Source organism: Phaenicophaeus curvirostris, chromosome 1 (genome assembly GCF_032191515.1).
Source record: "Phaenicophaeus curvirostris isolate KB17595 chromosome 1, BPBGC_Pcur_1.0, whole genome shotgun sequence".
NCBI classification, from domain to species: Eukaryota; Metazoa; Chordata; class Aves; order Cuculiformes; family Cuculidae; genus Phaenicophaeus; species Phaenicophaeus curvirostris.
The window spans coordinates 42,316,515-42,331,859 of record NC_091392.1 but is presented as its reverse complement, the minus strand read 5'-3'; the positions used below and the strand labels follow the sequence as shown (position 1 = coordinate 42,331,859).

The following is a 15,345-nucleotide window of genomic DNA, read 5'->3' as shown; positions in this document are numbered from 1 at the left end:
TTAGAAGTATTCTTGTGTTGGAATTATATAATGTCTCATTCATTATTTCTGGACTGTAAAAAACAAAATAAATTACTTCAATCATCAGAAAGCTGTATTCAGAGATCAGGAATTGACATATTGGGTATTTGGTTGAAATTCAATTTATTAATCCTTGCTTATCAGAGCTAAAGTAGGGATATGCACTGCAATAAACTCATTTATCTAGGAGAAGTAAAAAAGGGATACAAAATCAAGCTTCTGGCTGATGTAGTCCAACATTAAATTGTCTTTCTCACTTAAATTCCGAAATGTGCTGCACATCTGAAGTAAGAATGTTTTGTGCTTTGGGGAATATTCAGACTAAATCAAATACATGATAACTTCTGGTTTCCAGTTCATAATCCCAGACTGGTTGAAAATACTTAAATTCTTTAATTACCAATGAAAAACCTTGAAACTTTAAGTTTGGTGGGTATAGCCCTCATAGAGGCGTTGGAACTGCCAGATGAGAAAGAACAGTCTGAAATGGAGGCTGAAATTCCAGAATGTCTTCAATTGGTTTGGTTGTTGGCAGGGAGCCTGTGTTTCACTCTGTGCAATGGAGTTAGCAGAATCTGACAACAGCAATGTCTGACCATTTTCTCTCTCCACCCATCTGCTTTTGTGTTTTCCAACCTACAAATCTTCAAAAAGTAGATGAAAACAGAAGACTCTAAGCACTTGTTTTTAAAAGGCAGATTTTTTTAATTGTAAATTTAATACTGTGTTGCTGTTAATGTGGGATTTCCTTACTGCAAAAAAATGTGCATTATCCAGGAGCTGTTCTTAAGTGGGAGGGAAAAATAGACCAGCGCTGTGGTTGTATTCGAGTTGCTCATGTTAGATTGCCAGTCAGCCCCTTTAGGTGATGGGAGGGTTGCCTCTGTGAGTTCTCTATTAGTAGGACAGATATAATGCCTGCAAGGGTTTGTACAGAGGAATAGCTTAGGTTTCCTGTGATGTTAACTAGTTGCAAGGGAGGATATTATGCTCTTGTAACAGTAAAGATTAGCTCCAAATGGCCAGTCAATTTGGAAAGCAATATTAGTTGCATTTTCTTCCACTCCTCCCAAAACACTGACTTGCAGTAGAGTGGGATACTTGCTTTACACATTAGCCGTGTACTTCCCAGCTTTTCTGCTTGTATGTGTTATGTTTTAGGTCTCGGAATCCCAAATTTCAGTGTAAATGATTGATTTGGGGTAGGCAGTCACTGATACAAAGGAGTGATTCTGTCTGCATTCCATCTCTGTGCTGGTTACATGATGGGTTGTGTTGAGGAACTAAGCCAGGCTTGAAACTCCAAAAAAAAAAAGTTTTAAGTTTACTTGTTTTCCCCATCAGTTGGAAACCTAGTGCTGGTACTAGGGAGGGGACATGGTAAAGGAGTGGGTATTGCCAGTCAGAGGAGGGTGTGGACCCTGCTTTGGTAACAGTACCAGCTTAAAACTGCCTGTGAGAGTCTCGCCTGAAAGGAACTGCTAGAAGTTTGTAGGGGAAAGGAATTGTAACAAGTTCTGCTTACTTGAATAGCTTTTTGTTTTCTGTGTGCTTGCTTGTGTACAAGTTCAGAGGACAACAGACATGCCTATTACTCTTAAAATAGAGTTTTGGAAATTGTTTGTAATAGTTTGATTCTCTTAGTGGTTAAGCATTTTTTGAACTTCTTATCTCACTAGATAGTTTTACAGCTTTAATTTAAAAGTAAACAGCAAATTCAAGCTCTATAATAAGTTAAGAACAAATTAGTGTTTCCTATTTTGAAATATTCTTAATTTGGAATTATAGCCAGTTAAAACCTTCCCTTTATTCCAGTGGGCTCTCTCAAGAGTGCCGAGTTATGATTTTACTGTTCAGCCTCTTGTTAGGGGAGGAGGGTATTTTGCATGTAAATTGCTGTGTGTATTTCTGTGATAGCAGTGCTCAGTCACAAAGTGACTGAGTTCACCTGGCCTTCAGGACATTCAGATTTCATCTCCTAGTGCTTCAAGAAATGTGCTTTTATTCAAGTAATGAAATGGATATGAAGGGGGTTCAGGCTAGTTAAAGGCATTAGTACTACCTCTGCTATGTGAGTAATTCACTTGCATGTGAAATTACTCAAAATGTTTAGAGTTCCAGTAGTAATTCTTTGTCATTTGGCTTACTGTTTGAGTATACACAAGGTTCTTTCCTATTGTATTTGATAACACTTGGTTTTATGATATGCTTTGTTTTAGCAGTTCAACCTCTGTTAAGAAGAATAGATGGTGATATTTTACATAGACAAATTAGTTCTTCAGAATCCCTTTAACTTCCTTTAAGTAAAAAATGAAGAAAATTCAGAATAATTAAATTTTGTTCAGTGCTACAGAGATTAAAGATGTTGCTCTCAATTGTAAAATTAGCAAAAGAAAATAGAATCGCTTTACATTCCTCAGTGTGCATATTCAGTGTCACATTTTAGGTAGATCAGTGTTCTTGATTGCCTTATTTTTGTTAGCTGTTTGATTCAATAGGTAAATGTATCCACACTGTTTAGATTCAGTGACCAAGTGTGTACCGTATGACCAAGTACAGTAATCCATCAGAAGTACAGCTGTGTGTCCTTTGCTTTTTCCTCGTTGGTGAATCAAAGTGAAAAAATGGATAACGGCTGTACTTTGTCCCAGTGTAAGATAGGAACATTTGTTGATGAGGGAGAAATGGAGCAGTGAAGACTTGGTTTTGAGTCTTAAGTTTCTGGGCTGCATAAGGGAGTTTTCTTGCACAAATGGCAGTGAAATAATGCTGGTGTCTTGCAGTAGGTATCTTTACTCTTTGCACTTGACTGTATTGTTGTGACCTATAACAGTACTTGGAAAGAATGCAGTGGATACCACTGGCAACATTTTGGTTCTAGATTACGCCTTGGTCCAGTAACGCTCTACCAGTAAGTTAAATGGCACTAGAAAATGAGGTACAATAAATTGTTTTTCAAGAGCAAGCTAGAATTTACTAAAACTAATTTTCCGGTATCAGGAAAGCTAATTACCTTCCTCTTGTGAACTCATGGATATGGAAAGGTATTGGATACCATCAGTATGGTCTCAAACTAGCGCATCCCCTGCAGTTACCCTGGTACAGATACGAAGTCGATACTGCAAACTTTGGGAGAAAGTTGCTGAAACTGAATTCTGTTTCTTTACTTCTCCATGCTTACATCTAGCTCTGCATATCTTAGAACTCATTGCTCAATACTATTGGTGGTATCTAGTTGTGTTCCAAATATGAGACTGTCAGTGAAGCAGTTGTTTTTATAGAGGAACAGTAGAATATTTGTAACATCTGTGTGCATAGGTGTAATGGATATTCCTGCTCAATTTGTACTCTGTAGTATCCACAGTAAAGCTAGAGGCAGATGTAGTTATTTGACCTTCTTCCAGACTGAAGGTGTGTATGTATTTCATGGCATTAGAACAAAACATAGGTGTACTTCTTCCACTTTTTTAGTTACTCTTCTCTGATGGGAAGGGTGTCTAAACCGCCTTATCCAATGCCACCTGTGCTTGTCAACTTGGATTTTTCCTGAACTTGTCATCCATATCCTTTACATGGTAGGAGGTCTACAGCTTCCACCATTCTGGTAATGACAGCCCATGGCAGGAAAGTAGAGTTATTTTCTGTGGTGTGTGTAGAAGGTATAACCATTTGAGAGATTACCTTTGCCACCTATTAGCAATGCTTTATCATCTTCTGTGGTTTTCCTTGTTTCTTTCTCCTCCTCTTTATGGTGATGTGGATTTCGGTCTGCTCTTCCTTGTATGCAAGTCCTTGCATATGTGTTGAAAGTAAGTTGAGGCTGTGAGGTGAAGGGAGGAAGAAAAACAGATGGGGTGGATAAGATGGGAAATGGGAAGAGCAGTGGAAGGAGGTGGTGTCCAAGAAGGAGGAAGCAGAGGTTCCACTCATGGACTTGTAGCTGTGATTCAGCCACATATATTTTTGCATGGTATTGCATGTGAAGCCTTAAACTTGTCTCATGCGGTGGTATCAACACCACTTTTCTTTAAATGATTCTTGTGCACTTGATTATCTGCCCCTTGCTCCCAAAAGATCATTAATACAATGATGAACTGAAATCAGTCTTTCTGCTTGTTTGCTACTGAAAAAATGATACAGGATTATTTTCATCTTCCTTCTGTAGTCATGAGGCCATCAGTTCCTTCATGTTTGATGGTGTTTTATTCATGTTTCTCATCATGGTAGAGCAAATGACATGAGCATGCTCCTGCTTCTTGTGCCAGGTGAAGAAGCTCCCAAATGACTCTTCTCTTGACTCAGTCTAGAGTCATATGCCATGTGGTTAGTGTCAGGTTGATGGGTCTGTGACAGCGTGACTGGGGGGCATTTCTGTGAGGTTCAGCTGTGGATCTGGCTGGTGTCAGTCTCACCTGAAACAAGTGATAGCTGCTGATTTGTTCCAGGAGACCTTGAGGCATTTGGTTTGTGGCATCCTCCTTAGATGTTCCTTGAGTGTGCTTTTGGAGTCAGTTTGGCACTCTTGCCCTCCAACCTGGCCTGTGCTGTTTTGGTCTTTGCCTCTCCTGGAGGCTGAGAGAGGAGACTGAGGATTACATCTCTCACAAGCAGCTGGGCTCAGCTGGGCATGTAGTAGTCTTCTGCTCCCAGGTCCACAGGTATAGTGCAGTGGACAAGTCCTCTTGGTGGGGTAGATGATGGTTCTCAGCCCTAGGGTGAGTGGAGTTCTGTGTTTCTGCCATGGAGAGAGTCTTGTTTGAGAGGTCTGGCTCTGCACTCTAGACAGTGGCAATGCCTCATGGCTGAGAAAATGTCAGAGATCTTTGGGCTGGGCCAGCTGGATGAGTACATTTGAAAAAGCCAGATGCTTCTCATAAAGTTCGTGTCCAGCAGTGTTGCAGATGCAAAGGGTGATTGGCATGGTCAAACCTCATCTCTGAGTTCAATTAGAAAGTTTCTGCTTTGGGTGGCAGAACAAAGGTGCTTTTGTTTTTAAGATGGGGTTTGGGTTTCTTCCGCTGCAGTCAGGACAGAGCTGGTTCATTGGGCCACTTATTCTGAATCCTTTGGGATCAACATATGTAGTGGCCAGTTGCGAGAGCTGGGTGTCTTGATTTTTCCCCATGGCACCAGGGTGTGAAAATGTGCCTTCAGTTCTGGGTTATTCGGTTAGTGTTTTTGAAGGCTTGGTAGCAGTATAAGTTGCAGAAGTCATAGCGAGGCAGTGTTAGTGATGGCCCCCATAGGCTCTGCTTTAGTGTACTGTCAGGTATCAGCTAAATTAGGAGCTCTGTTTGTTAATGAACTTTAAAACTCTGTTGTGATTTAACTCCAGCTGGCAACATAGGACCATGCAGTGGGTTCCTCACCCTCCAGTCCTTGTGGGATGAGGAGTAGAATAGGGGAAGGGGAGTACTCATGGGTTGAGATAAGGACAATTTAATAGGACAGCAAAAGGGCAACGTAATAATAGAATGTACAAAACAGGCAGTGCGCAATACAACAGGTAGTGCTCACTACCCAATGCCCAGCCCATCCTGAAGCAGCAATCACACCATTGTCCATCCCCCAACCTGGCCGTCTTCCCAGTTTGTATACTGAGCATGACTTTATATGGTATAGAATATCCATTTGATCAGTTTGTATCAACGGTCCTGGTTGTGCTTCCTCCCAGCTTCTTGTGCACCTATCCCGCTGGCAGAGCATGGGAAGCTGAAAAGTCCTGGGCTTAGTGTAAGCACTACTTAGCAACAACTAAAACCATCAGTACATTATCAACATTACTAAATACTAAATCCAAAACACAGTACTATGCCAGCAATTAGGAAGAAAATTAACTCTCTCACAGCTGCAACCAGGATACTTTGCTTAGAAATTTCTGCGTTTGGGGATGTACCTCTGTTCAAAACCCTTTTTGAAGCCAAAGGGATCAGGCCATCTAACAGGAAAATGTATCTTGTTTTCTAAAGGAAATGATTCCCACTGTCGGTCCTTCACTGAGTCTTGAACCTGACTCCTTGTATTTTGCTTCTCCCTTCCTGTTCTGTTCAGTGCACAGAAGATATTAGTATTCTTGGGGAGAGGCAGGAAAGGTTTGAGACTTACCTGTTCTGGTTTTGGCAGCAGATGCCTCATCCATCTCACTTTATGTGTAGTCACTGTATGTGTATTCATCCCAGTCAAGACCTAGCAGGGGCCTTGCCAAAGGAGGCAGAGGAAAAGAAACTTTTTTAGTTCTGCCTGATCATTGCATTGTTTTTTCATCTGCCATATGTAGAGATTCTTTTCATTGCTCTCTAATGAGTTACTGCTGTGTGATCGTGGTTATTGCTTGTGTGTGGAGGAGGGAGGCTGTCCTCAAGAGAGTTCACTTGTACATATCCAATGTCTAAAGTGACAGGTTCTTCAGTGAGTTTTGTGCTCCTTTTCCTGTAGCTTGTGTTTGGTCCTGCTTTATTTTATTAATGCAAACTGAAGGACATCGTAATGGATTGGCCAGTGTTACAGCCTGAAAAAGGAAAGTATTTGACTAATGACAGGTCATCTCCAGGCATGTAGGTTACTTCCCTGTGCAGGTTCGAGAAGGTTGGAAAGGAGCAGAAGTGAGGTGTTTGTATTAAGTGAGAATGCTTTTAGAATAAATTAGAAGTGATTGGAAACAAACCTACCATTGGAGCTTGCATGTGTTTTTTTGGATGCAGAAAAGTGCCCAGACCTGAACCAAAAAGGAGACTGAATGTTGTCTAGTCAAATGCTCGTGGGAGTTGGAACAATACAGCTCTTAGAATTATTTTTGTGTCTTTGTTACTAGGAGTTACAGCTCCTCAAGTGTCCTATCAGAGTAATGGTGAAAAGTTGGTCTCCCGTTTTCCTGGTCCTCTGTGGCTTGTTGTTTTGGTCTTAGAAGGCCAAATTTTCCATGAAAAAAAGATGGGAATGCAAGGAATGGGAAAAAGTGTAAGAGGACAAACAACTTTATTGGCAAGATTGATCTTAACTGTTGTTTAGATTCTAGGGCATTTCAGTGCTATATTCTGGTATGCTAAAACTGTTGAATGTGCATATAGCTCGTATAAAATACGAATCTACTTCACCTGTGGATAAGTAGTTCAATAGTTTTGTTTTGTTTGTGACGTTCCTTCCTGCCATCTCCTTTGACCTATAGTGCTGCTCACTGCAAAGGAGTTACAGTGCTTGTGTGTAGTGTTACCTATGTCTGTGTTGTATTCTAAAATTGAAAAGGGTTGTGTACTGCAAATGCAGGCATGCGTTGTTACAGCTGTTTGGAGAAAAGCTGTGAGTGGGCTGATGGTTGGGTAGGAGGTTTTTGGGATAAACCCTGCTGGTAGGAATGTTGGTGGTATTTGTCTCCATTTGGAGTCTGCACAGATGCAGGGAGTGGAGAAATTCTTCTAAACTTGTGAGTTTTGTAATTCGTGGTAGAAATTTGTGATTGGGAAAGCTGAAATAAGAAGTCTGTTGAACAAAATCTTTTCTAAAGAAATAATCAGGTCAATTCTGACCAGACTGACCTTAAGGATTGGTAAGTAGGCTTCACTGTGTTTGTAGGAACTGTCTGGTTGAGGAGTTAATGTTGTGTGATGGGTGAATACATGCATGTAAGGGAGAAGGGGAAGCATCTGGGTCAGTATTGCATTGCAGCTGGTTCATGACTGTGGTCACTCTTGCTTCTCTGAAGTATTTATTTGCCTTTTACATTGTGAACTTCAGCTGTTACTTAAACATCTTACCATTTTAATTTCTAGATGGGAATGATGAGCAATCCTGGTCCTTATGGCCAGACGTATAGTCAGAATACCGCACAGCAGATGGGAGCCAGTGGACTTGGGCCTCAGATGCAGAATAAAGCTGGACTGCAGAATAGCTTACCACAGTTTCCAATGGACAAGAAGCCAGTTCCTGCAGCAGGAATGCCTAACATGGTAAGTAGAATGAAAGGTGTCTCCAGAAAATGGAGTAGACCAAAATGGAGCCATATGCTCTGATGTTGCCATAAGTTTTTGCAGGCGTCATACCCAGTGTGAATGTGTGCTCTGAATCCACACATAATGCACTTGTTTCAGCTCCTAAAAAGGCTGATACGAAGGAGAGGGTTGAGCTGTGCTTTCTCTGTTGAATAAGCTGCACCTCTGCTCTCTCCAAGCTTTTAAGCAGAGAAAATGAAATGGAGCTCCTGAAGTGAGCTTTGCCACCTGTTTGGACACCTCTGCTTTCCTCTCCCATTCTTTCTCTTCTAGTTGGTGTATGGGACCTCTTCTCAGTGTAGCTTTGACTTGAGGATTCTTTTCCTGCTTGTACTAACTGATGATGTTTTTGGGAGAGAGAAGCACCTCTTCTCAAACGGGTCTTCCTTAGGATAGGGCCTAGAAGCGCCAGTCGTATGTTCATTCTTGTTCTGAATTACGTGAACATGCACGGCAGCCCTGATGCTGCAGATCCCCTGGTGGCTGTTGCTGCAGTAGGTCTGTTGCTTCCCCCTCGCCCTCTCACACTGTTACTGCAGCAAGACGTAAGGAGAGGGGAAGCGAAAGCGAGGGGAAAAAGCAGGCGGCCCAAGCTTATAAATTACAGGCCTTAACATCAGGTTCCTTGGATTGATCTTAACACTAGTGGCTGAATGCATTTGCCTCATGATTTCAGAAGCTTAAATTGGTTAGGGGTATGATGTGCAATGTGTCCTGCCTTTTTTTCCCCTCTCTGCGTAGTTGAGGGTTTTTATTTTTAATTTGGGAAACAAATTCACAGTTCTGTACCTTGTGTTTCTCCCTGCTTCAAATTCTCCCACCTCACCCTCTGAGGGTGTCAGTCTCTGTTGCTGAAAAAACATTTCCAGGTAACTTTTGTACCTTTGAATTCAAACAAGCTCAATCCCATGACCCTTACTTAATAATTTTAAGTTAAGCATGAAGTGTGGGAAGCCCAGCACAAGCAGTTGGTTATATGAACCAACAAAGAAGCAGCCAAAACTTGTTGCTCAGAACTACAGCTGTCAAGCTCAAGTACAGCGTAGAGTATGCAACTCTTTTGAAGCTGAGTTGCTACCCCACTGAACCTAGGAGTGAAAAGCTGTTGCCATCACAGCCATCATTTAGAATGATGAGCTGCAAGCAATGCAGTTACGGTCATATTGGAACACATGCAGACTCTGAGAGGCCTGAAGTCTCCTTGTAAAACAAGTCTCCTTGTAAAAGGAAAGGTTACTACTAGTATTGAAGAGCTATGAGAGGACTGGTATTTAGGAATGCGGGTAGCTGAGCTCTAAAGAACTGGAGATGTCCAGAAACATCCTCTAAAACCTTCTGTGAAGAGCCTGTTAGAAACTGAATACTGCTGAATGGAAGTGAAACAAGCAACATGGAGTCCCTGAACCTCTCTTTTTAGTTTGGTTTTTTTGTTTGTTTGGGTTTTTTTTTTCTGAGTACTTGTCAGTTGTCACCAGGAAGAAATAAGGAGAAGTCTGAAGAAATAAAAAGAATGGAAGTAGTAGTAGATGCTGCTGTACTTCACTTGAGTTCTGTGGCATGTGTTATCCTAAAGTTCCGCTTTGTGTCTGGCAGAAACTAGGAGATGCTTTTTTTGAAGCCCGTGTGCAAGTTTCCCAGTGGAAGAAGTTTCCCAGAATTTACCTTTTAGAAGCAATGAAATTGAGGCTGCTTATACTGAAATAGAGGGAAAACTACTCTCTTTAAAAGGTGCTTTCTTCTGTTAATGCAAGAATTGTGGATGCAACTTCCTAGTTTCCAAAATGAGGAGGAGGTTTGTGGGCTGAGTGCTATTAGTTTTTTCTGATTGGTCTGGCACTGCAAATTAGCCTGTGAGTATGTACATATTTAAGTTCTGCTGGTCATTGAGACAAGAGCTAAGGGAAGGAGAGTGATAGGGTAAGAAATTGTGATTGGAAAGAGAATTATTGCCAGGACTGTTGCTAGGGGGTTATACTTGATGTGAGTCACCCAGAACTACAGATAGGTAGGGTATTCCTTTAATCACAGAATGTAGCAGTTGCTTTTCTTATTTAATTTTGTTGTTTACTTGCTAAATGGATTATTCTCAATAATAGATTAATTTCTGGGAATTTCTTTCCACCTTCTCCAGGGCCAGCAGCAGGCTCCCCAAGTTCAACAAGCTGGAATGGGGCCAGCAGCTTCTCAAGGAATGGGGTCCGGTGCGCCAACAGCAGATCCAGAAAAACGGAAACTCATTCAGCAGCAACTAGTTCTCCTCTTACACGCTCACAAGTGTCAGCGGCGAGAACAGGCCAACGGGGAGGTGCGGCAGTGCAACCTCCCTCACTGCCGAACCATGAAGAATGTCCTGAACCACATGACACATTGCCAGGCTGGCAAATCTTGCCAGGGTAAGTGCAGGAGTGGTTATATCGATACAGTCAGCATTTGCAGAACCAGAAGAGCTCTTGGAAAGCGATGGAGAACAGTGGGTGGCTTGGGAAGCAGAGGGTTTTTTTAACCTGTCTGTTCCCTTAGGAATTAAAGTCATGAATGTCTTACGAGCTGTTAACGTTTAGTCAAGTTAGAGGAAAAGGTAGCACAAAGAGATGAATGAAGATCTCTTGCTTGATTTTGAAACTCACTATAGGGTCTTTTGGATGCTGCCTTCTCATAAGGGTAGAGAAAGTGGGAATCTGCAAAAGGGAATCTATGTGTCTCTGTTAAATGGATGAGACTAATCTCAAGCAATAGCTAGCCAGGAATTAAGCTGATACTGGCAGTATGTGAACTCTTAGTCCATCCTGGTATCCAAGGAAAATGCATGTGACCTTCTCTGGTAGCCTGGGCTCATCTGGGTCATGCCAGTTGTTGGCATCTCAATTGCTTGGTACAGTCTGCCTGATATATATGATGTTATCCTTTAAGCAAAAGAGACGCAGGCTTGAGTGTTTAACATAGTGCTTTCAAGTAAGGTTTAGTTGAGCCATCAGTTCTTGAAGAAATGTAGCCACGTTTTCAGGGCTAGATAGTGCTGAATTATTTCAAGTAACACTTTACTGGTACAGAAGTGTGACCTGAGAGAAATAGTTGCTCCAAATACAGTTTGTGTTGACCATGTAGCAGTACTGGCAATTGTTTGTAATAATGCTTCGTTCCCTTTTTCAGTGGCACATTGCGCGTCTTCCCGACAAATCATCTCGCACTGGAAGAATTGTACAAGACACGACTGTCCTGTGTGTTTGCCTCTCAAAAATGCTGGGGACAAAAGAAATCAACAATGTAAGTCTGCTGGGGACTTCTGTGCATTGGATAGACTGTAAAATGCATGTTGGAAGTTTAAACTTTCTTGCACCTGGGCAATAGTGGTGATGCTCTTGAAACTTTGGAATGTATAATATGATTTTTCCTCTTGCTTTAGTGTCATAGAGTATTTTTCTGTATCTGTTAGTCAGTGTTTATGGAAGCTTTTGCTTTTTTTTTTTTTTATTTTCCTAGCAGGAGAATGGCAAAGGTGAACAAGTGAATAAGTCATAGCGCTCTCAGCGAAATGACTGGCTTTTCACTGCCACCTCTTCTAGCCAGCCAGTTTCTGGAGACAGATTTGCAGACACACAAGGTTGTGTCATTTAAGCTCTGATGACATTTTGTTTTGTTTTCATCCTTTGTTTGTATCAGGGGTCTCTTTCCCCTTCTCTTTGTGCCGCCTTGGTCTTCGTGCTAAAACCTTTGGCAAGATTTTAATCATTTTTTTAACCTGTATGGTATTTTTTTCTCCTTTCTTATTGTTACTTTTGGCTCTTCTTGTGACGTGAGCTGTTTCTTGTTTTAAGAAAAGTAAAACAAAAACCAAAAAAAGACATTACAGTGGCTATTGAAGAACTGTAAGTACTCTTCTGCCTGTAGCCTCTGTGACATGGGATGCCTCTCTTTGCGGTTTGAAGCAAACAGGGATTTCCTCTTCGCTGCTCAGAGGGAAAACCAGCATGTTGTTGGAGTAGCTGGTCAGGTCAAAACTTGTCTCCCTGTTTCATGACAGGTTTTCCAGACCTGACCTCTTTTCTGCAAGCTCCTAGAAGATGTTTTGGTCCTAAACAGCAGTGAACTCATGTTCTTTGCCTTTTTTTTTGTGGACTGCTTTGGCTGCCTCCTGCTGTCCTTATTAACTTGGCGTGTCTCTTCCAGCACTGCTGGGCGGAGCTGCGGTAGGACTTGCGAATACCGGCTCTGTGGGCGTGGGGCAGCAGACAACGCCCAGCATCAACACTACCAGTCAGATAGACCCCAGCTCCATCGAGCGAGCCTACGCGGCCCTTGGACTGACCTATCAAGGGAACCAGATGCAGACACAGCCCCAGGCTCAAGTGAAGAATCAGCAACAAGGACAGTCACCCCAGGGTCTGCGCCCTATGAATCCGATGAGTAAGTTTATCTCTTAGTGTTAGATATAAACTATGGGTCGCTTTCCCGTGCTATAGCTAATACAAATTTTCTTAACCTACTAGCTTAACACAGCTAATTGATTTGTGAAAGTTATTGCTTTGCAGTATTTTAGGCTTGAGACAGCAAGCTACCTGGTGGAGTGGGAACAGTAGAAGGCCCAGATGCCTTCCCTTGGAAAACATTCTCTGAGAAAAGTATTTTCTTTGGGAAAATTTTTGAGTTTGAGAACCAGTTTTTCAAAGCAGCTTATTTAATGTTGTTTAGTAGCTTTTAAATTGTACTGTACTGCAAGTTTCAGGCCTTTTAGGAGTTTTTAATTGGAAATGCATGCATTGGCATGTCCGTGTTCAGTTATGTTTCTTGTCACTCAGACTGCAGCATTTTAGTTGTATCTCAGATATGTAATGTTTGTTTTAAAAATGGAGAGTGGTAAATAATAGACTTTTTCTGAATCCTGTCATGTGGCCTCACGTAACTTTAAATTGTCTAAGTGGCTTATTGCAAAACCAGAAAAGATATGTATAAACTTTAGTTTGCAATTAATTCTAACTTGGCTGTCACTGATGACAAATGAAGTAACCTTTAACCATAAAAAACTATTTTTGATTATTTTTGGCATTGCATCACAGGAATTTTCTTCATCCCCAGCTCTTTGCTTCAGTTGCTTAAGTAGAGGTGTTCATATTTTGTTTTTTACGGAATAGAGGAAGATGAGCTGGTAGATATTTATCGCAGTCCTGTATGGGATTGCAGTGTTCCTGCATATGTCTGCTGTGACAAACTCATGTACAGAATGAGTCCTGCATGTGCACAGGAACTCCATGAGGAAGGACCTGAGAGACTGCAGAGGAAAGAAGTGGTTGGCTGTGGGGCACAGTTTGTGCTGTTTCTGCACCAGAAGGCCTACTTCTCTTGAGATACTTGGGAAAAGACTGTTGGGTAGTCTTCGTAATGAGATCACTGGTCCTCATAGGTTGTGTGCCATTTGTATACTGCTAAAAGTTTACCTTCCAGTATGAAAAGCCTTGTTTTAAAAGGGGAAGGAGGTCCTGAGAACGAGAGTCTTGAAGATTTGAAAGGAATGCATCATCCATTCTTCTGAAGCAAAATGTTTCTCTGTTTTGGTTTGTTTATTTATAGGCACAGAGTTTGGCCTATGCATTCTTATCGGACACTCCTAGTAGTGCTGATCAGAAAATCCAGTGAGATGGGGTTGAAAAACTCTTGGAGAGTGAAGGACTGGAGCTTAACGTAGACACAACAGGCATGGAGATTGTAGGCTCTTGACTGTTGTTTCATTACTAGGAGCAGGTGACTAAGGAGGGAATTAAAACAAGCAAGATAGAAATCATCAGGTTATAGCCTACGTGACAACAGGGCTAGTTTAGGAGAAACAGCAGGATTTGGTGAGGACTGCAGTGTGAAGAGGTGGTTTGTTTCCACAGTTGAAACAGGAGAGTTAAAGCAAAGGGTGACACTTGTCTCTTACACCAGCTTGCTCTCAGTTGGCAAAGTGAATATGGGAAGGAGAAAAAGGTGATTAAGGGAAGTGAAGTTGGAGGAAGCTTTCTGAAAAGGCTGTTAAACACTTGGTTGTGATATCAGAGGTATGGTATTAGACTTGATATTCTTAATTTCAGTGGATTTCTCTTATATGCAGTGTCTGTTTTCTTCTGAAATACAGATTCTGTAGGATTCAGATGTTCTAAATGCACATGAAGCTTGGTAATGGCTTTCATGATGCTTTCACAACTTCAGTAGGCATCCAGAATTCCCAGACAGAAATGTACTGCGTTTTTTTTCTTCGCTATTTGAGTCTGAACTGTAGCGTGTGAGGAAAATGGGCAATTTTCTGTCGTGATTGAGATCTGTGATTCAGAAAAGCAGATTTTGGTACATAACAAATTACTAGAGGTTTTTCCTGCAAAGGACTCAGATCTTTGTTCTTTGTACAAACATTGGAGTTAGTCGTGGGATCTTTAAAAGTGGCAGAGTGAGAGGGGACCATGTCAGATGTAGATGGGAGCTGCTATGAGGTTTTGAGGCCTTTCAGTACATATCCAAAGCCTCTGACAAAAAAAAATAAAAATCCCAAACCAACCACTTGTAAACAAAACCCACAAGTGGTTGGTAATGCTGAATCTTTAGTTAGGGAGTCACAGAAAAGGACTCTGGTTCATAGCATTTGCAGCAAACTGAAATTGTTTGAGTAGTTTGGAAGATATACAGGGGATTATTGTGGTGTGATGCTTCACTTGGGGATTACCAGTGTTGTGCCTCAGACCTTTTCCAAGTCAGTAAAAAGAGGAAGGTAAAGGGAGCAACAGGTAATTAAACCCCCTTCACAAAAGTCAAAGTACTTGAAAGTCTAGTCCATTGTTATTGCTGAGCAGTTACTGATTTTGCATAGTAAATGGGCTGTTTATTTAAGAATACCTACTCTTCTGTTTTCTAGGTGCAAATCCAATGGGAGTGAATGGAGGAGTAGGGGTTCAAACTCCTAATCTGCTGCCTGACTCAATGTTACATTCAACCATGAATTCTCAAAAGTAAGTTGAATTATTCCTTGCACCTTCAGCTGCAAATGCTGATGATTACCCGTAACAAATGAGATGGAGGAGAAGGAGGTGGATGTAAGGCTTATGCTGTGAAGGACTGACTGATGCTTGCTGCTTAAGGACAGCTGAAAAAGAAGCCACATAGTTGTGAAGTCTGTCTTATCCTTTCTAGAGGTCTTGGTGTCCCTTTTAACTTAGTCATTACTTGCAAACTGACTCTTTTTAGGCCACAGATGTTATAGGCATTATCTACTTTAGTAGCTGTGCAGATCAGAAGCTTCGGTGCACTGGCCGATCAGGGTGGCATACTACAAACTGGCTGTTGAGCTGCAGTGGGAGTTAAGTGGCAAGTTAGT

At 41.5% G+C, this 15,345-nt stretch overlaps 1 protein-coding gene across 5 annotated transcripts in view; it reads left to right on the top strand.

Annotated features, from left to right (window-relative positions):
• Positions 1 to 15,345, top strand: part of EP300 (E1A binding protein p300) — a 68,152-nt gene that overhangs the window by 19,421 nt on the left and 33,386 nt on the right. For all 5 annotated transcript variants that reach the window (XM_069854502.1, XM_069854491.1, XM_069854479.1 and 2 more), the window contains 5 exons: positions 7,788 to 7,964; positions 10,138 to 10,399; positions 11,157 to 11,270; positions 12,174 to 12,410; positions 14,887 to 14,980. In XM_069854502.1, the coding sequence (XP_069710603.1) occupies positions 7,788 to 7,964; positions 10,138 to 10,399; positions 11,157 to 11,270; positions 12,174 to 12,410; positions 14,887 to 14,980 (884 nt within the window). The remainder of the gene's footprint in view (positions 1 to 7,787; positions 7,965 to 10,137; positions 10,400 to 11,156; positions 11,271 to 12,173; positions 12,411 to 14,886; positions 14,981 to 15,345) is intronic.